General features: G+C 49.6%; 8 protein-coding genes across 8 annotated transcripts; 4 read left to right on the top strand and 4 right to left on the bottom strand.

The window, feature by feature from the left end:
- Positions 1-919: 919 nt before the first annotated feature.
- Positions 920-1,891, bottom strand: BDV38DRAFT_285071 (Saf4/Yju2 family protein; the record flags this gene model as incomplete). Its single annotated transcript, XM_032060409.1, has 3 exons — positions 920-1,615; positions 1,679-1,777; positions 1,865-1,891. 3 exons carry the CDS (start codon positions 1,889-1,891, stop codon positions 920-922), a joined length of 822 nt encoding a protein of 273 aa, XP_031911303.1.
- Positions 1,892-2,833: 942 nt separating this feature from the next.
- Positions 2,834-5,632, top strand: BDV38DRAFT_252837 (anaphase promoting complex subunit CDC16). The gene is made up of 2 exons (XM_032055181.1): positions 2,834-3,161; positions 3,224-5,632. The coding sequence occupies exons 1-2, from the start codon at positions 3,065-3,067 to the stop codon at positions 5,443-5,445; spliced, it is 2,319 nt and encodes a 772-aa protein (XP_031911302.1). The 5' UTR covers positions 2,834-3,064; the 3' UTR covers positions 5,446-5,632.
- Positions 5,633-5,778: 146 nt separating this feature from the next.
- Positions 5,779-7,658, top strand: BDV38DRAFT_294740 (arylsulfatase; the record flags this gene model as incomplete). Its single annotated transcript, XM_032062561.1, has 2 exons — positions 5,779-6,276; positions 6,344-7,658. The coding sequence occupies exons 1-2, from the start codon at positions 5,924-5,926 to the stop codon at positions 7,656-7,658; spliced, it is 1,668 nt and encodes a 555-aa protein (XP_031911301.1). The 5' UTR covers positions 5,779-5,923.
- Positions 7,659-9,373: 1,715 nt separating this feature from the next.
- On the bottom strand, positions 9,374-9,989 carry BDV38DRAFT_252834 (uncharacterized protein). Its single transcript, XM_032055180.1, has one exon. The coding sequence runs from the start codon at positions 9,885-9,887 to the stop codon at positions 9,612-9,614; it is 276 nt and encodes a 91-aa protein (XP_031911300.1). The 5' UTR covers positions 9,888-9,989; the 3' UTR covers positions 9,374-9,611.
- A 1,428-nt stretch (positions 9,990-11,417) lies between these two features.
- Positions 11,418-13,407, bottom strand: BDV38DRAFT_294738 (monocarboxylate permease; the record flags this gene model as incomplete). The annotated part of the gene is made up of 6 exons (XM_032062560.1): positions 11,418-11,443; positions 11,997-12,128; positions 12,159-12,186; positions 12,217-12,884; positions 12,937-13,029; positions 13,083-13,407. 6 exons carry the CDS (start codon positions 13,405-13,407, stop codon positions 11,418-11,420), a joined length of 1,272 nt encoding a protein of 423 aa, XP_031911299.1.
- Positions 13,408-16,048: 2,641 nt separating this feature from the next.
- On the top strand, positions 16,049-17,307 carry BDV38DRAFT_252832 (uncharacterized protein; the record flags this gene model as incomplete). Its single annotated transcript, XM_032055179.1, has 2 exons — positions 16,049-16,784; positions 16,842-17,307. Coding segments are annotated over 2 exons (1,164 nt in total), but the record flags the coding sequence as incomplete, so codon positions are not given.
- Positions 17,308-17,368: 61 nt separating this feature from the next.
- BDV38DRAFT_252830 (thioredoxin family protein) lies at positions 17,369-17,932 on the bottom strand. Its single transcript, XM_032055178.1, has one exon. It carries the CDS (start codon positions 17,895-17,897, stop codon positions 17,688-17,690), a length of 210 nt encoding a protein of 69 aa, XP_031911297.1. The 5' UTR covers positions 17,898-17,932; the 3' UTR covers positions 17,369-17,687.
- A 1,083-nt stretch (positions 17,933-19,015) lies between these two features.
- BDV38DRAFT_294733 (cytochrome P450) lies at positions 19,016-20,892 on the top strand (the record flags this gene model as incomplete). The annotated part of the gene is made up of 5 exons (XM_032062559.1): positions 19,016-19,895; positions 19,964-20,275; positions 20,328-20,438; positions 20,506-20,672; positions 20,721-20,892. The coding sequence occupies exons 1-5, from the start codon at positions 19,137-19,139 to the stop codon at positions 20,890-20,892; spliced, it is 1,521 nt and encodes a 506-aa protein (XP_031911296.1). The 5' UTR covers positions 19,016-19,136.
- Between the last annotated feature and the right edge of the window lie 573 nt (positions 20,893-21,465).

Below are 21,465 nucleotides of genomic sequence, written 5' to 3'. Positions count from 1 at the left end.
CGCATACCAATATGCGGCCATCGCCTTCATGACCTACGTGATGCATATGGGCAACCGCTATCCCAACAAGATCATGATTTCCAGGACGACGGGTGACATTTGGAGCTCCGAGCTGATCCCAGCCATTAACCCTGCCAAGGCCTTCTTCTACAATCCGGAGCAAGTGCCTTTCCGTTTGACTCCCAATATCCAGACGTTGATGGGACCCATCGCCACTGAAGGTCTATTTGCCTGCGCACTGATGGCAATTGCCCGATGCCTTACGGAGCCTCGTCATGAGCTCGAGCAGCAACTAAGCATTTTCGTTCGGGACGAAATGATGTTCTGGGCTACAGCACAGCATCGGGGCGTTCTGCCAGTTCCGCAGCTTCGCGATTTGGTATATAACAACAGCGATATCATCGTCAACCGGGCTGTCAGCCTTGCCAGTCCTCCGGAGGGCAACCTGCCAGCCAACCAAACTACTATCGACCTGATCTCCAAGGCCGTCAACCCTCAACATCTAGCAACCTGCGATGCTTTGTGGATGCCGTACCTGTAGTCGCGGGGCTTTGTGTTTTCTGCTTCTTTGGTGTATTATTTTCTCGTGCTTGCTTGGCGTTTTCATTTACTCGGCGGATTGTGGAGGATTACCTACGGTTCTGATGAGCTAGTTCCGTATTACTGTGGTATTACTTTACTGTTTCAGCGTGGCGCTTTGGGAAATATCTTTGATGGATATGCTTATGACCTGTCTATTAATCGCTATATGTTCTTGACTTGTCCTTGTCATATTTAGTATTTATAAGAATTGAAATAATTCAGCAGTCAATTCATATCCTTGAGTCGTAATGCTCGTAAGCAACTGTATCCCATGCGATCCCAACCAAACGCCAAGCCTATAGAATAGCAATGTAAAGAATTTCGACAGGCACATGTTTTACACCAGCGATGGCTTTGCCTTCTTCTTAATGCCCAAGCTATTTGGCAATGGCTTCTTCGCCTTCTTGACCCGTGCGAATGAAGGTGGTGCTTCGCTCGGCTTGGGGTCTGGCGTAGCGCCATTTGAAGAATCCTCCTCAACAAGCCTCTTCACCTTCTCCCCAGTTTCCGTGGTGAATGCCCGCCGCGCAGCTTCCTCGATCTCCTTCTCAGCGTTCAACTTTTCCTCGTCAACTTCCTCCCGTACATGCGCAAGCGCCGCCTCATCCCCTAGCGCCTCATTCCTCTCTATCCTAGCATTCCTCGTCCGGATCTCATCCAGCGCATCCGCGATTGCCATCTCCCTCTTCGAATCCAACATCTTCTCCTCCAACTCAGCCATCTTATCCCTCTCCGCGCGCTCATGCTCCTCATTCTCCTCCTTCTCTAGCCGATCCAGCAGTTGCTCCTCCGTCTCGTTATACGTCTCGTTCTTCGGATCCCGCCACGGCTCAAAGTTCCGCTTCGCGCCCTTCTCCGCCGTGTAATCCATATTCTTGGGGTCCGTCTTGAACGTAATCTCGCCACTACATCTTGTGCACCGAATATAGAAACGATAAATGGGGATAGAGAAGTATTTCTCCTCTGTTGTTTCTTTGCGCGCGTTGAATTTTCTTCCTTTATAAATGAATTCTCCACATTGTGTGCATTTCATCTATACACATTAGGTAACTGCAAATGGATCATTAAAGCGAAAGTGGGTTACGTAAAAACATACTGAAAACGGGGCCATAAGTCGAACCGTTATCACCTTGGGGCCTGTTTGTTTGTTTTTCGTACGGGTAATTGCGCTCGGATCAAAGTCTGGCGGGTAGTACTGGAATATGTTAGTTATAACACCAAGATTATAGGGATACCTCTTGTATTATATTAAGAGGATACTCTGGAGGGTTTGTGAGCGTACCTTCGACAGGACCTTTCTTTCAGACATATTGGCGGTATTTTATTTAGATTTCTAGGTTTGTGGGTGCTAGATTGGAGGCTGGATAGGCTTTTGGTCGCTGTAGGAGCGTGGCTGTTGTTTGAGAGGGGACAATATCTTGGATGATAGTGATGTTGCTATTGATATATGAAAGATGATAGCTTGATATTTGTCACGTGGGAGGCGCTAGTTGAAGTGCTTTGGTTCGACTATTCCTGTTCTGGTAAGAAGTTTGGCTCTTGTGGTGCTTACCGCCTACTGAATCGAACTTGCTGGCTTTCATAGGAAGGCGGCCAATAATATAACCCTGTGATTCTTTACTTGCATACTGCGATGCTGATTACGCGATTAAAAAGACCACATTTTAGATTGGAAGGAGCTTAGTTTGGTGCTTTTGCAGCGGTTGTATTGCTAGAAATTTGTAAGGAGAAAATATTCGCTTCTGCTGGAGTAATAAGCTTAGATACTCGCTCTGCTAAATCTCGTTTTCAAGATCATGGGTTGCGGTTATGCTTCCATCTAACGGTCGATTACGTTGACAGCTCTAGCGTGATTTCAATTAGATAGATGGGCTTGAGATACATGTGCGTAGTTCCACTATCCTTGCACATATGCCTCTATGGGTCTGGAGGGTTTCGATCTATCAACTTTTAGGCACGGTTCCCTCGTTCGTGACTGTAAGATAAAGTTGGGAAGACAGATTATTGTTATCTGATAGCGAGCCACCCTTGAGCAGGTAACAAATCCAAGCCATCGCCGAACTTGATTGTCTTACTTCGTTGTATGCGAGAAGGATGAGGTTGATATCCAATTACCTGATAAGGCAAGCGCACAGACCCAGTGACGCGCCATTTTGGGAAGCATAAAACAAGCAAACAAAACAGTCAAACATGCAATTCCGTGGATCGCATCCATAGATTCCAATCTGGGTTCTCTCCTTCCCTCCTGCGTTGGACGTACACCGAGTCAGCTGTTCCTGTGGATAAGCCATCATCGTCGCTTTGTTGGACGCTTATCTTCGAGAACTTTTGGGGGAAAAGTTTGGCGGCTGTACCTGGAACCAGGAACCAACGAATGCGCCTAATCTTTATCGCCCTTCCGGACCCCATGCCTCACTGCAACAACTCCGATCTTCCCTGAATCCTTCTCGCCCTTACTCGAAAGCGCATACCAACTAGTGCCATGGAGAAATTTCTTCGCTCCTGGCGGCAGGATGCGTTGAACCGTGGCCAGCATGATGCGGCAGTCTACATCGGTGATAAAGTGCTCGCTTTAACTAGTCGGTCGATCCTGTGCCCTCGCGCTGCAGTCAATAAAGACTAACGTATATTACTCGAATAGATAGCGACTCGGATGCCTTCTGGTTGGCTCAAGTACATTTCTCGAATAACAACTTTACCCGAGCTTTAGCTCTCCTATCACGGAAGGATCTGATTTCCAGAAGTACCGCCTGTCGCTACTTGGCCGCGCATTGTTATATAAAGCAAAACCAGTTCGAGCAGGCTCTATCGATACTCGGCGACCATAACCCGACTCACCTGATTCGCAGCAACAACAGCAGTAATAGCCGTCGCAAGCTACAGCATCTGAATAGCCAGAGCCATGTCACTTTACGCAACGGGAAAACTACAGCTTCGCGGATCGATCGCAGCGAGGAGCGGGAGCGAGAGGATGCAAGTAACATTCGTTTTGAGGCCGCAATGTGCTATCTGAGGGGGCTTTGCTTCGCCAAGCAGAATGCATTTGACCGCGCTCGTGATTGCTACAAGGATGCCGTGCGAATTGATGTCCAGTGCTTTGAGGCGTTCGATCAATTGATGAAGAATTCGCTAATGTCACCTGCGGAGGAGCTCGAATTTCTGGAATCACTTGACTTTGACTCTATCTCCAGCCCGGACCCATCCGTGTCTCAGGAAGCCGCTCATTTCACGAAGATGCTGTATACCACCCGACTATCCAAATACTCGTCCCCTGCAATTCTCTCCGACGCAACCGAAACCCTGTCCACGCACTATAACCTCTCAGAAAACCCAGACATACTGCTTTCACGCGCAGAGGCCCTGTATACCCAATGTCGCTTCGCAGAAGCGCTAGAGCTGACTTCGTCGATTTTGTCGACTTCCCAGTCCTCTACGGCGGTAACAACGACAACTGCATCCATTCCAGCCCAGAACCATCTGGGCCATGCACCTGCCGTGTATCCCTTACATCTGGCATGCTTATATGAAACTGGTGCCACCAATGCGCTATTCCTTCTCTCTCACACGTTGGCGGATCATGCTCCAGAAGAGTCTTACACCTACCTAGCCATTGGCGTTTACTATCTATCTGTTTCTAAAGTAGCGGAAGCCCGACGATTCTTCTCGAAAGCATCTTTGCTAGATCCTCATTCAGCGCCAGCTTGGATTGGCTTTGCTCACACCTTCGCTGCTGAAGGAGAGCATGATCAAGCTATCGCGGCTTATAGCACGGCGGCCCGACTCTTCCAAGGAAGTCACTTGCCGCAACTATTCCTCGGCATGCAGCATTTAGCCTTGAACAACATGTCGCTCGCCCATGAATACTTGTCTGCAGCCTATGTAATGTCGACAGGCGCAACATCTGGTTCGGTTCCCGCACTCCCTCCCACCCCATCCGCTGGAGCGTCCTCCCTGGGCGGCGATCCGTTGGTACTCAATGAGCTGGGAGTCGTCCTCTACCATCAAAATCATCTTGAACCTGCCATAAAATTATTCCGCCAGGCTCTCAGCCTGGCCGCCTCTCTCAATTGCGAGCCAGGAGCATGGGTAGCCACACGAGCGAACCTGGGCCATGCTCTGCGTCGTATTGGACGCTTCACAGAGGCACTAGTTGAATTTGATGAATGTCTTCGCATCGGTGCTGCGGGGGCTAGCTTCGGGTATACCCCATTCTTAGGAGGAAGTGGAGGCAATGCTTCTGGCGCGGCGTCGTCCGGTGTTGGAGGCTACGAGGATCGCGGCTTGATTGGTTCCCTACACACAGCTCGTGGCCTTGTTCTACTTGAACTAAGTCGGACAGTGGAGGCGGTCACCGCTCTCCACGAGGCCGTTCGTGTCCTGGGGGCGAGCGGAGGCGGTGACGCTGCTGCTGGTGCCGGCGTCGCGGGAACACTACTCTCTCGAGCCCTCGAGATCTGGGCACTGGAAGGCAATGAGGCTGAGCCGACGCTGTCTGAAGAGGTCTTACGAGCAGGAAACGGCAGTCGAAGTTCCAACCGGTCGTCGCGTGACAAAGGAAAGGGCAAAGTTGCCAGGCGACGCGCTATCGCAGAAGAGCCCTATTCTGAGGAGTGGACGGACGAGGTTGCCCAGGTCGATTCTCACAATTTGATGGGCGGCTCGGAGACACTGGAGGACAAGGTGGAGATGGAATTGGACGATGAGGCCGACGGGCTTTTGCGCCAAGCGATGAGCCGCGTCCGAGGCGGTCGAAGCAGACGACGACCTATGTTAAGTCCCGAGGTGGAGGCCAGTGATACGCCTGAGCCTGCCGCGGGTCGTCGTCGAGGGTCGAGGACGATGCGAACTAACGCTAGACAATGATTGTAGTTTGATGCTTAGAAGGCTGGATTTGGATGCATTGCAGTTGGGCGTTTGGATGAATTATACCCGGGTTTGTTCATTGATCCTGAGATCTATGGGAAGGGTTCCATTGCATTCGTGACGTATATGATGATGCTTTTGTCTCGTTCATGTCGACAGAAGTGCGGCGTTGGAGAGAGCTGAGGAGGTACTTCTGTCCTCAAGACTAGATAGAAATGGAATTATACCTTCCAGTGGATTGAGTTCCCCTCATCATTCTCATAGATTGAGTACCCCACCGGGTGTTATTTCTCTATGTAAACAATAAGTACTAGCGATGGCGCAATCGCTGACAGCGGGGAGACATCTTACGTACCCCCCAATCTATGTCGGAGCGCCCCGGTCCTATGATAAATATATAACCGGGTGCCCAGATAAACGATGTCTTTAGCAGTTATACCGATTGTGTCCACGCTTGTGCATCAGTCATAACTACAATATGGGTTCAACTCGTCGTCCGAACTTCCTCATCATTGTCGCTGATGATCTCGGATACAGTGACACTAAGCCATTTGGATCGGAGATTGAAACTCCAGCACTTGATTTTCTGGCTCGTACAGGAACATGCCTGACCAATTTTCACACCGCGTCAGCCTGTTCACCTACTCGCTCGATGCTGTTCTCTGGCACCGACAATCACATTGCCGGACTGGGCCAAATGGCTGAACACATGAGAAATGCCAAACAATACGAAGGCCAGCCAGGGTATGAGGGATATCTCAATTGGAGAGTAGCCGCCCTGTCTGAAGTGTTACAGGATGCTGGCTATTTCACGGCCATGTCAGGGAAATGGTACGTATCTTCCAGTAAATATACCAATGATGTATATATATAGTAAGCAAGCTAATCAATTGGAAAGGCATTTGGGACTGAAGAAAGAGATCGCCCCCTGTTCTCGCGGGTTTGAGAAGAACTTCTCGTACCTCGCTGGATGCGGAAACCACTTCAACTACGAGCCTCAACTGGAACATGCTGGGGATGGCTTCCTGGCTCCATTGAAATCATCCGCATTCTGGATGGAAGGAGACAGGTTCCTGGACCGAACCGCCGAGCTCCCCTCGGACTTCTACTCAACTACAACCTTCACCGATCAATTACTCCAATACTTGACTTCCAGGAAGGACGACGATGACCGGCCCTTCTTCGCCTATCTCCCCTTCACCGCACCTCACTGGCCCCTCCAAGCCCCGCGCGAGCTAATTAATAAATACAAAGACCTCTACAACGAAGGCCCCGAAGTCCTCCGGCAAAAGCGTCTAGAACGCCTCATCCAACTAGGCCGCGTGCCCAGAGACGTCAATGCCGCACCCATAACCCTCGAAAGCGATGACTGGGCCTGGAACAAACTAAGCGACAAGGAACGCGCCGACTCAGCTCGCAAAATGGAAGTCTTCGCCGCAATGGTCGACCTAATCGACCAGAACATCCAAAAAGTCATCGACCACCTCCAATCCACTGGCGAATTAGAAAACACTTTCATCCTCTTCATGTCCGATAACGGCGCTGAGGGCGCAATGCTCGAAGCTCTACCCGTTATGGGGCCCTCGGGCAACGTCAAGACCATCATCGACAAGTACTACGACAACTCGTTCGAGAATATAGGCAACCCGGACTCGTTTGTCTGGTACGGTCCCGCGTGGGCTAGTGCAGCTATGGCTCCGTCGCGCGGATTCAAAACCTGGATTACGGAGGGTGGCATCCGGTGTCCGTGTGTGGTGCGGTTTCCGCCGCTGGGACTTACCAATGGGCAGACCAATTCGTTTGCAACGGTCATGGATATTTTCCCGACGGTTTTGGAGCTAGCGAGAGTGTCTCTTCCCGGGGAGCAGTTTAGAGGGAGAGAGGTTGTTCCCGTGCGTGGTTCGTCGTGGGTGCCGCATCTTGCGGGCCGCACGGCGGAGTTTCATGAGGACGAGGGGGGTTATATTACGGGATGGGAGCTGTTTGGGAGACGGGCTATTCGGCAGGGTCCCTGGAAGGCGCTGTATATGACTGCGCCGAGGGGCAAGGATCGGTGGGAGTTGTATAACCTGGATGAGGATCCTGGGGAGGTGGTTGATCGGGCGGACTCGGAGCCGGTGATTTTGCAGAGGTTGATTGAGCATTGGGAGGTGTACTATGCTGAGACAGGGATGATTGACCCGGCGCAGGAGTTTCCGTATACGAAGATTTGATGTGCCGATCCTTGGTGGTGAGGAAGGCTTGCGGGAGCTGGTGATATAGGGCTGGTCTAGAATATAGTATATAGTATGAGACATCTAGATCTCCGTGAAAGATTATGATCATCTTAATTACTCTTATTCTACTAAGTTGATATACGTAGACTCTCACCTAAAGAACATTAAAATATACCTTTACCTACAACAATAAGCAATATCAAAAGCCCATGACCATAGCCTAAACCCGACCATCACTAATAACCCTAGAATCACATTAGACCAACAACAGCCGGTAGATCGACAACAATCTACCAAGGTACACCAACGACTGAAACTGTATCCGATTCCAACTCCACCTAAAAATAGTTAAAATACCACCTCAAATGCCAAAAAATATGTAAAATAAACTTTCCCCAAACACCGGAACCCCACTGTTTGCCGATCGCCGTCGCAGAGGTACAGAATATATCCCGATTCGGGTCTGATAAGGCCAGCGTGAAACGATGGGGGCCTTGGCGGTTTTCGGGGACTTTTGTTGTTTTTCTGTGGGTAAAATGGCCGGAAGAGAGCTTGAGTTTTTCTTCCAGGGCCTTTTTCTTGGCCGCGATCGGGGCGGTTTGTTTCAGAGGTCTCTATATATGGAATGGGGGGATTGCCGTGGTTCTTGGGTGGAGCTTGGGGGTTTCGAGGGTTCAATTGTAGGGGTTTTTGAGTTTGGGGAAGGGTTTGTTTTCTCTCTCTGTCTTATTTGGTTATGAGAAGTTACTATGATTTATGGGGCTTTGAGGTAGGTTTTGCTTTTTTTGAGGGTGGGAGTTTAGCTTGATTTTGTACGGTCGTGACTGTTTAGACTCTGGCTCAGGTGACCCAGATATCATCAGATAAGTACTAACTCAGACTATAATGTTAACAATCACTATTATGAGCTAAACCCCAGAGCAGATTCCCAATGCCGTGCTATCCGAGTGAAGTTTCAAGTTTGACTGACATATCTAGTCTGGCGCATTGAAGAGGTTACATCCTCTTAGTCATAACGACCGCAGAGTCCACCATGATAGTCAGAAGAGTGCTTAGGGCAGTTAGAGAGTTCTGCTAATTATAGTAAACAGCATTTATGGACCTAACTGTGACGGTTTACTAAGACCACATGATCTACCCCGGTTTAGACTCGCTCGAGGGGAAAAACCACCGCCTGGTCTGGGCTCTCGACTCAGGGACTAGGGAGGCCAAGAGTTTCGGACGGGATATAGGTTCGAGTTTACCGTTGAGCATACTGCACTATAGGGATCCACTTGGACGATGATTTTCGACTAGAAGATGGGGTGGTTCGCTAGGGTTTGTTTGTGTTGTTATACAGGATTGTATAGAGGGATTTGAGTGTTGGTTGTAAGAAACAGAAGGAAAAGGGAGACGAGATTCACTCATCCTCGATAGTACAGGAAGTCAGCCCAGCTGTCAAAGATGCACATGCACAGACATGTGCTTCTTCCAGAAGCACATAGCTTAGCTCCGTGCTCGCCACCGGTCAATTGAGTTTTACTAAAGGTTTGAGGCTAAAGAGGTTGTCTCGGCTTGAAACTTGGATCTACATCTTAACCATCATGTTTATCCCGAATAGAGCTGTTACAATGCAACCTTCCCGAACAAATGCCATTGTCAAAGTCGGTTGAATGCTGGAAAGGGGCAAGAGCAAAGGTATATAAAGCCTCGCAAGCCTCCAGAAGCAATTCCTCATCCAAGCAAGCTTCGACAGCATCTCTCTCTTCTTTTCATTCGCTTTCTATACAAAAATCTATCTTACGATCTTTATTATCTTTCCTTTTTTCTTTTCAATATGCGTTTCGCTTATTCGACTGTTGCCTTGACGGCAACAGCCCTTGCAGTCCCGGTGACTGTTCCTTCGACTTATCACCGTACTTCGACGGTCCCCGGGAAGGTCCTTGAAGCTTCCAACCCGTCTAATGCTGGTCAGTTGACGGCTCGGACATTCGGCCCACTCCTCAATTGGATCGGACAGCTTAAGGGAGGGGATTCCTGTGATGAATGTGCAACTGGTGAAAGAACCGGCTCCGACACCATGGGTGTCAGCATTGGCAGCAGTGCCGAGGATTGTGATGAGAACTCCAACAGCAACGAGAACTCGAACAGCAACTCCAACTCCAACTCCAATAGCAACTCCAACTCCAACAGTAATGAGAACTCGAACAGCAATACCTCTGGCAGCAGCACTGACAGCGGTAGCATGCCCCCTGGTGGTATGCCTCCTACTGGCGGTATGCCTCCTACTGGCGGTATGCCTCCCACTGGTGGTATGCCTCCCACTGGTGGTATGCCTCCTTCCGGTGGCACTCCTCCCACCGGTGGCATGCCTCCTTCTGGCGGCACTCCTCCTACTGAAGGTATGCCTCCCTCGGGAAGCACCCCCCCTACCAGCGGCACTCCTACTGGTGACGTCCCAACTGGCGACACTCCCAGCGGCACTCCTCCCACCTCCGGCACTGAAACTGGCGAAGAGACTGGCACTGAGACTGGTGGCTCTCCTCCATCCGGTAGCACTCCCCCTACCAGTGGCACTCCGCCTACCGGTGATGTCCCCACTGGCGACACTCCTAGCGGCACTCCTCCCACCTCTGGCACTGAAACTGGAGAAGAAACTGGAACCGAGACTGGCGGATCTCCTCCATCTGGCAGCACTCCTCCTACCAGCGGCACTCCTCCTTCTGGCGGCACTCCTCCTTCTGGCGGCACTCCTCCCACTGGCGATGTCCCCACTGGTAGTACCCCCAGCGGCACCCCTCCCACGTCTGGCACAGAAACTGGCGAGGAGACTGGCACTGAGACTGGTGGCTCTCCTCCATCCGGTAGCACTCCCCCTACCAGTGGCACTCCTCCTACCTCCGGCACAGAAACTGGCGAAGAGACTGGAACCGAGACTGGCGGATCTCCTCCATCTGGCAGCACTCCTACCAGCGGCACTCCTCCTACCGGTGACATCCCTACTGGCAGCGGTACTCCCCCCAGCTCTGGCACTGAAACCGGCATCACCACTGGCGAAGAGACTGGCACTTCTACTGGCGGTTCCCCTCCCACTGGTGGCATGCCTCCATCCGGCGGCACTCCCCCCAGCTCCAGCACCGAGACCTGCGAAACCTGCCAGGGCGGTAACAACTCCGGTAACTCCTCTGGAAACTCCTCTTCTTCATCCTCTTCGTCCTCGTCCAGCAGCAGCAGCAGCTCCAGCTCCAGCAGCTCTTCTAGCAGTTCATCCAGCAGCTCTTCCAGCAGCAGCTCCTCCAGCTCCTCCAGTGGCTCCAGCGGCAACCACGCCTCAGCCAACGCATCCGGCCCCAACGACTGCGCCGAGTGCGAAGTCTCCGTATCTGTCTCTCCTGAGGACTGCGAGGAGTAAGGAAGTGCTGAAGATGAGAAATTGCCAGCCATTTAATGGGTTCATCTAGTCAATGGGTATTCGGGTGCTTTTCTTCAGCTATCAGTTTTAATAACTCTGTCGATGCTGGTTTGCACCGGCTTCAGCGCTCGTCTGCTTGGTTCCAATTTCCTTGTAAGACTACGGTCTTATCCTTCCTATCTGTCTGTCGTTACTGCGTGTGAGATAGTTGATTCGCTCCTTAGCATAATAGAATTAAATCACGTTAATGTGTGTTCGGGTTTTGAAGTTGCCAAACCTCAATCTTAGTACATTTTCAATTATCAATAATTAGGTAATCAACTGTTTACTGGTTAGTGGATAAATCTTAAGGGACGAATAAGCTACTAGCGTCTTTGTTTTACCTTCAATACTCATTCAATGTAGGCCCCATAACTTTTAATTCTGGGAAAGCGTATGGGGGGAGCGGGGTAGGAGGGAGGACGAGGTTAGGGCTTTGCTTATTATTGTGAAGCCTAGCTTGTCACGGAATCTTCCGTGTCTACGTGACTTGTCACTCTTCCCGCTGGCGACGAGATTGGAAAGATACCACGCGGAACAAAATCACAGTGTCAATATTTGGCCTGCTTTTGTGGCTATGTTTCTCTAATTGTCAAGGGGTGTAGGGTCCTTATTTCGCTTTTGATCAGCTTAGCAGCTGGTACAAGGTGCCAGGGAGAGGGATCAGAAGCGGAAACTGTAACATCTAAAAAAGCTGAGATATATTATTAATGTGAACTATGGGACCGGGGACTGTACCGATGCACCAAGAGCAGTGACAGAATTAGTGCTTAATATAAGAGAGTAACCAAGGAGGCGTTCCCGAGACGGCAAGCTCTTGCGTTATAAAAATGCTGAGCAGGATCGAAAAGTTAAACTCTCGGTGATTTAGAATATGCGAGTCATACTCCACCCCACGGAGATACCTTTGGTCAGTATCAGGAACAGTATCGAGCAAGCATATGCCACCCCGCACATGACAATCAATCCCCAATACGTCGTCTCCTCATGCGTCGACGGATTCTGCGCCTTGAGAATCTCTCCTGCCACTGGAATAGCTACCAAGAGACAGAGTCCCATTATTGTACTTGTCGTCCCATATCGTTTGCCATAATCCTCCGTCCGGGAGATCTGGGCCACACACACCGGCGACAGACTAATAGCCGGACCGGCCCAGAAGCCGAAAAAGACAGCGAAGCTTATAATAGCTGCTTTGCTCTCATTGGCCGTAAGCCATAGTGCAAGGATCAGTATAGTACAAATAGACCCAGTGATGATCATGACGTTGAACCGGCCCCAGCGATCTGCTAGAATACCGGGGATAACTCGGCCTGGAATAGATGCGGCGCTGAAGATAGACATCAGCTCGTATGATAGGGGACCGGTTAAACCGTGCGACGAAGCATATGAAGGCAGATATGTGAGAACGACCATCAGGCCGACTTCTGCGGCGGTGACAGCGATGGAAGTCATTGTGAATGTTGGTTCTCGTAGGGAACGAAGGTCAATCATGCGGCCCTTGGAGTTATTTGAAGGCAGTCTCGTTCTGGTGAAGAACGTGCTAACGATAAAGCAGCCCAGGAACACGAAACCAAGCACTCTGACCGCCCAAGGAAACCCAATTCGATCTCGCAGCGTTCCGAAGATGTAGGTGAATATGATGCCCCCGATCCCACCGGCGGTAGAGGAGACACCGGTAGCCAAGCCCCGACGCTTGTAAAACCAGTGATTTATGGTGCCGAATGCTGGTGGTAAGATGGCTGATGCAGAGAGGCCGCCCAGGATACTGAACCCGAGGATAAACTGGTAGTACGCTTCACGCCGTTAATAGGACGGCAATGGGAAATTGGAGATGCTCCACATTACCATGTGCGACGCTAAGTATCATCATTGATGCCGTAAAACCGATACACCCCGGAAGTAGAGTGTACTTAACACCGTGAGAGTCGAAGACAGGTCCTGTGGCGCATCAGTGAGTGTCATTCTACGGCTAAAACTCTAGCGTATCATACCGGCTTGAATACCACCGAGGTAGAAGAGAAAGAACCATAAACTAAAGATCCAGGAGATCGATGCTTTAGAGTAGTTTTGCAGTTGGTGGTCTGCTAGCCACTCCTCTAGAATCCCCGTGATATTCATAAGACCGAAGGTTGGAAGCAACGCACACCATGAGCCCAAGACCACTGACCAAGCTCGCCATCCGCCATCAGGAAACTCTGAGGGATCTTCTTCCGTGTACTCCATAGACGTGTGGTTATCTCCCGAGCTATGGTCACTGCTGCTCGCGACATCGTCTGTGCCAGAAGGTATTTTCTGGGAGTCGTTGCTTGTGTGCATGGTCTGAGAGATTGTGCTGCTACCATACAGCTGTCAAACAGATGCTTTGTGGCAGGATTATAATAAAACCTAGAAGGCAGTGTGGGACTCGCCATTCATAATAGCGGCTGGCATGAGATATGTAGTTCCATTATTCGTCGATCATTGAATTATTCCTCTCTAATCGAATAGGGATATGCATCCCTTTCATCCGATGCACCCGAAGTACGTATACTGGCCTAAGAAACTTGAATGTAATGCTGGAGTTCTGCCTTCAAGTCACCAATGCGCGGCCCCTTTGAGACAAATGTTTGGTAGCTTGTGTAAGCGTAGGTAGTGCTGTATGATAACTAGCTCTGCGCGTTCGGGATAGAGATATGTGCTTCATAGTGCATAACTAGTGACGATTAAGCTTCACATTTCAAGTGCTTTGTGTAACAGAATAGCAATGGCCATACCTTTTCCGCCGTCATTTGCAATACATTGCAGCCGACAATTTTAAGGTAAGAACCCACCGAGTGTTGTTCTTACCTTCCACGTACTGAGTCATTCGGTTGTTCATAGTGAACGCTAGTAGAATAGACCATGAAGCCAAAGATGGGACACTCGAAGCTGACCATGTATTTTGTGAAGATTCTCAACATCGCCGTCAAAGCATCAAACTTCTTTGTGATATAACCTTATTTACCTTATTTGGAGGTAAAAGGCGCCACCAGGAACTGCGGCCATACAGATCTCGGAAAGGAGAAATAAGCATTTGGTCTGGAACATCCCTTGTGGTTATTTTCATCCGCTGCAGGAGTCCTTACTGGTCACATGTTTTGTCATTCTCAATTTGGGTGAAACAAAACAAAGCAAACAAAGAAAAAAAGGAGTAAATAAAGAAAGGTGGATGCCTGTCAATAAGCAACATAGGGTTATCTCGTGATTCTCCTTTCATACTACATGCACACCTTCGAGATTCATTCTCTCATGCTTTGCACGTGAGTCAGCAATTTGGTGCGACCGACCGTTGATTGTATTGGGGCCGTAACAGTGGAATAAATAATCCTTCTACTTTTGAGACACAATGTATAAAAATACTAATGTGTCTTTCAAGAAGCCATGGATCGAATATCGTCCAAGTGAGACTGTCGGCGAGCTTCGGATGTACCTCGGCCAATTCACCTCTCCTTGACTGCTGCTATATCGACGATACTACTACTACTGTCCAGAAGTGTCCTAACTGCCATGATGACTCTACCGCCAGAACGGAACGAAGAAAGATTTGGAAAAAGTATTGGGAAAGATCTAGTGGAATTGAGTCCTGAGTGGAAGGTATGTTTTAATTGATCATGGCCGACAACAAAAGTAGTTCTCCTCATTGGCGAGAATGAAAGAAAAAAAACGGAACACCTGGTTGAACACAGCCCACGTTACGTAGTGAGATCTTGGCGGGTGGAGATGTCCTGAGGCCACCGACCATTTAGCTTCAAAGGGTCCAATCACAATGGGGCCAAAAAAAAGGGTTAGGGTGGGAGACATTTTTACGTCACTGGCGGCTCTCGCCATGACCTCTTTTAGTCAAGTCATTCTACCTCCTTAACGAGTTCTCGGCGATTATCGACAAATAGGTTATTTCTATTTCTGTCGTGCCATGCTCAGCCATGTATGCTGTACTGCATAGACGAGATCATGAAGATTCTGACATACATCCAGTAAAAACACGTTGTGTACGTAGTAGTATATGGAGTACCCCCTGAAATCGTCACCCCACGCCACATTGACGCCTGTCATAGTCATACATGTCACAGTCAGGTACGGGAGCAATGATGGCGCCTGTCTCGCTATATTACTGGCTGCCAGCTGGCGCTCCCGTAGGAGTTCGCAGGGTTGCAGTATCCGGTACCGTACTTGAACCGTTGTGGTTTAGTGTCAGACGACCCCTGACAAGGCTGAGTCGCTAGCCTCAGGCTTTGTGGGTGATCCATCTATTGTGAGACCTTGTTTCGGGGCAGCTTTGGGTTTCTTGTGCTATCAGTTCCGGGGGGTTTTTTTTTTGTGATGACATGCCAAATTCAGTAACGAATGCGACAAGATACAGAGAAAGAAAGAAGACTTTCAGCCAGTTCAAGGGACACCCGCTGGACGATAATGTTAAAAAAGCCACAGACCCCACAAAGCTTGTCCATCATTGACCAAAAGGGAAAGATTAACAGCCCCCGCCGTGGAAGTTTCAGAGCATCGCCGCGTCATTGCCTTTCGCACCGTCAATCTAGGCCCCTGATTCTTATGCTTTATTCGTCTATTCTTCCCGCTTCCCCCCTTGGCTCAATTTCGTTCTCTCTCTCTCTCTCTCTCTCTCTCTTTTTCTTTCTTCCCTTTCCTTCTTTCTCTATCCTACAATGTTATCGATCTATTCACGCGTCATTCCGTCTTCGCCGGCGCGATGACCTTACCTAGTTGTTCGAGATGGCGCCTGCGACCAGGTAGCCTCCTCTATCTGTTCTACCTCGTGGGATTCATGAGCTTCAGCTGTATCGTCGCTATCTGGTATGGCGTCAACTCCGACCGAGACTATATTCACCCGCTCTTGACCCAACTCATCCCCGCCGGGCACTGTGCGTGCCAAACTTCGACCACCTTCCAATGTTCCACCTGCCTGTCATGCTCCGAGCATAGTCTTGTCCCGCAACTTACCTCCGCCCCAAAATGGGAATTCAACTCGGAACGTGATGCAAACAATGAGGGCCTCAGTACACCTCAATGCAAGGCCGCCTTCCCGGGACTCTACGAGGATGTCTTCCGCGCCGAGAGCTTTTGGCGGTCCCAAGGCGCTCTTGCAACCGAAGACCTGGATCGCATTCCCTTAGGATTTGGTATGGTTCGAGCATTTATTTCCCGCGGCGAGTTGTATGTGGTTGCGGCGCGGGCAAAACAAGAGGACCACCGACGAAAAATTGTGGCGGCATTGAGCTCCATCCATCGCGCGCTGGTCGCGGATTCCGATCGAGCTGCTCGTCGCGACATTGAGTTTGTTTTCTCGGTGGAGGATAAGGTCGAAGATGTTACGAGCTCCGACAATCCTGTCTGGGTTCTTGCACGGTCTGCGGCCGAGCAAGGTGTCTGGCTGATGCCCGACTTCGGATTCTGGGCGTGGGATAACCCGCTGAATTCGATTGGACCCTTTGATCAAGTCGTCGAACGTGTTAAGAGAGCCGATGTTCCGTGGTCGCAGAAAGCCCCGCAGTTGGTTTGGCGCGGCAAACCTAGTTTTGCGCCCAAGCTGCGCCGCGCGTTGATGGATGCCGCCCGGGATAAGCCGTGGGGCGACGTCAAGCAAGTGGACTGGTTTGAGCGGACGAACATCATGTCGATGGAAGATCACTGCCGATATATGTTCATCGCGCATGTCGAAGGTAAGTTTTTCTTTCGCTTGTTGTAGCTGCCACAGTGCTAATCAGGTCCCCGCCTAGGCCGATCGTACTCCGCTTCACTGAAGTACCGCCAGGCCTGCAACTCAGTAATCGTGGCGCATAAACTGCAGTATATCCAGCACCATCACTATCTCCTCGTACCAGACGGCCCGAATCAAAACTACATCGAGGTGGAGCGAGACTTCAGCGATCTTCCGAGCAAGATTGAGCCCCTCCTCGACGACCCGAGTATGGCACAGCGGATTGCCAACAATAGTGTGCACACCTTCCGGGAGCGCTATTTGACGAAGGCCGCCGAAGCATGCTACTGGCGCCAGCTATTCGAGGGATATGGACACGTCTGGAACAGCAGTGTCCCTGTGTGGTCGGACGTGTTTCAGCGGGAACGGGGTCTCCGATACGAGTCGTTCGTCTTGATGGATAGTCAGATGATGTTTGACTTTCGCGCGACGGGCGACATGCCATGATGATTTTGCAAGTGATATTCGAGCGATTTACATATTCACGGAGTTTGGAGTCAGTGGGATATGATAAACTTCTGCGGCTATTTAGCCTTTGAGATACCAATCAAGCGTGGTTTTGTGATTCACGATGCTTCATAGACAGGTACGGTTTTAAGCCGTCTGCCATATATATACTCAATGATACCAGATATATAGCCTCTTCTGAATACCGCCAGTACTAGTGACCATGTGACTGAATATCCCCAAGTCCTGTAATGCTTCACCAATTCTTATCCCAATGACACCCTACACTCAAACCAATATTAAACTAATCACCAATATAAAAGTCTCCCCCACCTCCTACCATCAACCCAACTTGAATCATGGACCGATGCACAAAACCCCATACCCCAAAAGGAACAAGACAATACAACAACCCAAATCAAAGAACCCCAAGAACAAACCCCTCCAAACCCTCTGGACTGCCCCCCACCAAATCTCTCACCTTCCTGCCGTCCCGGAAAGCCATAAACGTCGGCATAGCCACAATCCCCAACTTGGCGATCTCCTCGTCCGACAATTTCCGCACGTCCATCCGGTAAAACGCGATATGCGGTGTTGCGTGGGAGATCTGCTCGAAGGCCGAGAACATCGGGCGACAGGGACCGGTCCAGCCGGCTGTGAAATCGATTATAGTGGGGGTTGGGGATTGGATTGTTTCTTGGAGGGTTGTGTAGCTTTTTTTATTTGGAACTTTTTGTTAGTGAGGGTGGGTATGGATGGAGGTAATGGGGTTTGGGAAGGGATGATTTAATTTGGAAATGGGGACGGACGAGGTGATTTCTTTGACGACCATTTTTTCTCTTCTTTCCTTCTATTATAGTATGGATGGGAGTGTAGCAGAGTAGGAGTGTGGGAGTTGTAAAGGTTGCGGATGGAAGGACTGGTTGGTGATTTGTATAATGTTACTAAGAGAGCTGACAGCCTTCACGGATTAATTAATAGGAAGAGATAGAGCTCTCAAAATCTTTTATTCCACAATCAAACCTTTCAAGTACCCCCATGAACCTAAAAGTGAAGGTAAAGTAAGAAGAATGTCTATGACGTGGTGGAAATGTGAATAGACTTTGTCGGATGCGACAAGGCTGACATTTAACTTTCTGCATGATTGGATAATCTGGGGTCTGGATAGGCTTTTGATTCCGCTGTGGGCGTGGTTTATGATTGTGTGATGGTGATATGGTTGGGTGGGCTTTCTGGTATATTTGGGTAGGTTAGGTGGGTTGGTTGTGCTTTACATGTCAATAGCTAGGGCTTGTCAGATTGGATTGGATGGTACCTATATCAGAACCCAACCTAAGACAGATTGACCCGAGTTTGTATACATCCATACTCGAATCAGACAAGAGCTTAATACAACTGACGACTCTTATGTTAAATGTCGACTTGCGGTCTTTCTTGTTTCCTTCCATAATACTATTGCTAAAAGCAAGGCAGGCATGTGACTCGCGTATTCTCCGAAGGTCTTTGGATCCCTTCCCATTCTTGATGTCGGTTTTTTGTTTGCAGTGGAAGCTACGAGGTCTCTGTCTCCTAGAGGGAGCTCTATACGCACCCTCTCAGGCATTGAGATACGGCCAAGATGGTGTTCTCTTTGCCTCTTCTCTTGTTACGCTGTATCGAGAACTGTTACAAGAAAGTCTAGACCGGAAGGGCTTGGGCAGATAAATGCAAGTTAGGTCGAGTTATAGTAACACAGAGCCCAGGTGCAGTCTGTCAAGATCACATATAAACTCCCCGATAGTACATGATCATGATGGATGCTTGATATCTGTCATCTACTCTAAGATAACCATTATTTCTGCTATCACCATACCTCTCATACCGGAAGATGATGCCCACATTATTCCAAGCGATCGGTTCCATAGGCATTCCTCTTGCAATCTATACAGCAAGCGTAGCCATCTACCGTCTCCTTCTGTCCCCGCTCGCCAAATTCCCCGGCCCAACGCTCGCCGCCCTAACCGGTTGGTACGAAGTGTTCTTTGATGTCCTCCTCGGTGGCCAGTTTATGTGGGAAATCGAGCGTCTCCATGGGAAATATGGCCCTATCGTGCGCATTAACCCCCATGAACTTCATATTAAAGACCCGGACTACTACAACACCCTCTATGCAGGCCCCACAAAGCGACGAGACAAGTACCTCTGGTTTCTGTCTGTCGGAGCCCCGGCCTCGACCTTCGCCACGGCGGCATATGGTCACCACCGCTTGCGACGGGGGATGCTTAGTCCCTTTCTCTCTAAGCAAGCTGTCAGGGATCTGGAAGGGGTTATTAAGGGGAAGTTAGATTTGCTTTGTGAGCATATGAAGAAGGCGATGAGGAGTGGGGAGGCGGTGGAATTGCATGCTTCTTTCGTGTCGTTTGCTGTGGATGTCGTTTCGACCTGTGCATTTGGGGAGACCGGGTGCCTCGAAGTGTTGAGGCGGGAAAGACTAGATGACCGATGGAAGGAGGCCGTAAATGGCGCCTTTGCCAAGTTGATTCTTACTAGGCATTTTCCTTGGCTAGTGGTTGTTTTTCGTTTCCTGCCCGTGTGGGTTACTGCGCTAATCACCCCTGTGGTGCGGTATATAGATTATATGGAAAAGGTGAGTATCTTGTGAGGATCTGATTGAACTATTGGAGTGGATCTATGTGTTACTGATATGGGCTTCAGGAGGTTGAGCACCAAATGCAATACGTATATGCGAAGAACAAGGATGGTATCGAGGAGAATGGCATCTTCTCGCAGCTTATGCACAATCAGACCCTACCTCTGAAGGAGAGGACGCTGGATAGATTGACTGATGATGCCAAATTTCTGATGTTTGCCGGGACCGACGCTCCATCTCAGGTTTTGGCCATCACAATGTTCCATGTTATTCGCTCTCCACTGGTCTGTCGAGGTCTACGCGAGGAGCTGCAGGATAAGACTGCACATTTACAAGATGAGCTGTGTTTGAACAGGCTTGAAAAGCTTCCGTATCTGGTGAGTAAAGAAGCGCCTTGTTTCTATGACTCCACAGCTTACTTCAGATAAGACTGCAGTTATTAAAGAGGGGCTTCGTGTCTCGGCCGTTGTCACGTCACGTCTCCCGCGGATTGCGCCTGATGAAATGCTGAAGTTTAGAGCCTGGACAATTCCCCCAGGGGTATGAAATCTCTCATATCAATCTAGCGTCTGTTCTGCTGGCTGATGACGCTCTGCATGAGCGACAGACCCCAGTGAGCATGTCCAGCCACTTTATACTGCGAGATCCCGCTATATTCCCTGACCCACTGGTCTTTCAGCCTGAGCGGTGGCTAAAGCAAAGTACTATCGGCTTGAGCTTGGACAGATATCTTGTGCCATTCTCAAAGGGAAGCCAAGGATGTTTAGGGCCAAAGTATGCTTTTTCTTAGATATCGACAACACTTGCTAATTCAGACATTAGCATGGCTTATGCTTGGCTGTACCTAGCCTTAGCTACACTGTTGCAGAGATTCGAGTTCTCACTGTTTGAAACTACCGAAGAGAATGTTAGGACGGTTAGGGACTGTTTCAATGGACAGACAAAACCTGGACAAAACAATATACGGGTGAAAGTGTTGACGGAAGTTACTTAACCTAAGGTTTCGATCTATTTGTGACAGTGGCAGCTATAATAGTGAACATGGGGAAGAAGAAGTTGATTTCGAAGAACAAATCATTCCAACAGGCAGCGTAGCCAAGACGTGTCGCATACTTACCGAAATGTGGTATGGTGGCTGGGAGTGGAGCAGTCGAGACGAACCACTAGGGTTAATAGAGTTTCTCTGACTCAATAACAACATGGGGCGCTTTGACAGCTAGGCTGACCATCATGCAGTGGTGCTCCACAGCCCACCGAGAGAGATTATATTTGTAATTATCATGTTCGGTGTTCTTGATCGCCCACTTTTCTTGACGCTGTGGTAAAGGTTGTGTGCTCTGATATGTAGATCTGCGTGATATCATGACTTGGACTCAGCTCCAAGCATACTCACCGTAGCTGCCCGTATGACCATATATCCAATGTCTACGGACTGGAACCTTACTTCTGCTGCCTCTTAAGTCGTAGTAATCCTATCGGCGCTGAACGAGTCGTGATATCGCCGGCTTGACCAGGGATACAGCATACGAAGGAACGAGGGCTGAAAAGAAAGGCGCAAGAAATTGGT

Source organism: Aspergillus pseudotamarii (genome assembly GCF_009193445.1).
Source record: "Aspergillus pseudotamarii strain CBS 117625 unplaced genomic scaffold BDV38scaffold_45, whole genome shotgun sequence".
NCBI classification, from domain to species: Eukaryota; Fungi; Ascomycota; class Eurotiomycetes; order Eurotiales; family Aspergillaceae; genus Aspergillus; species Aspergillus pseudotamarii.
This window is presented reverse-complemented; position numbering and strand designations above follow the sequence as displayed.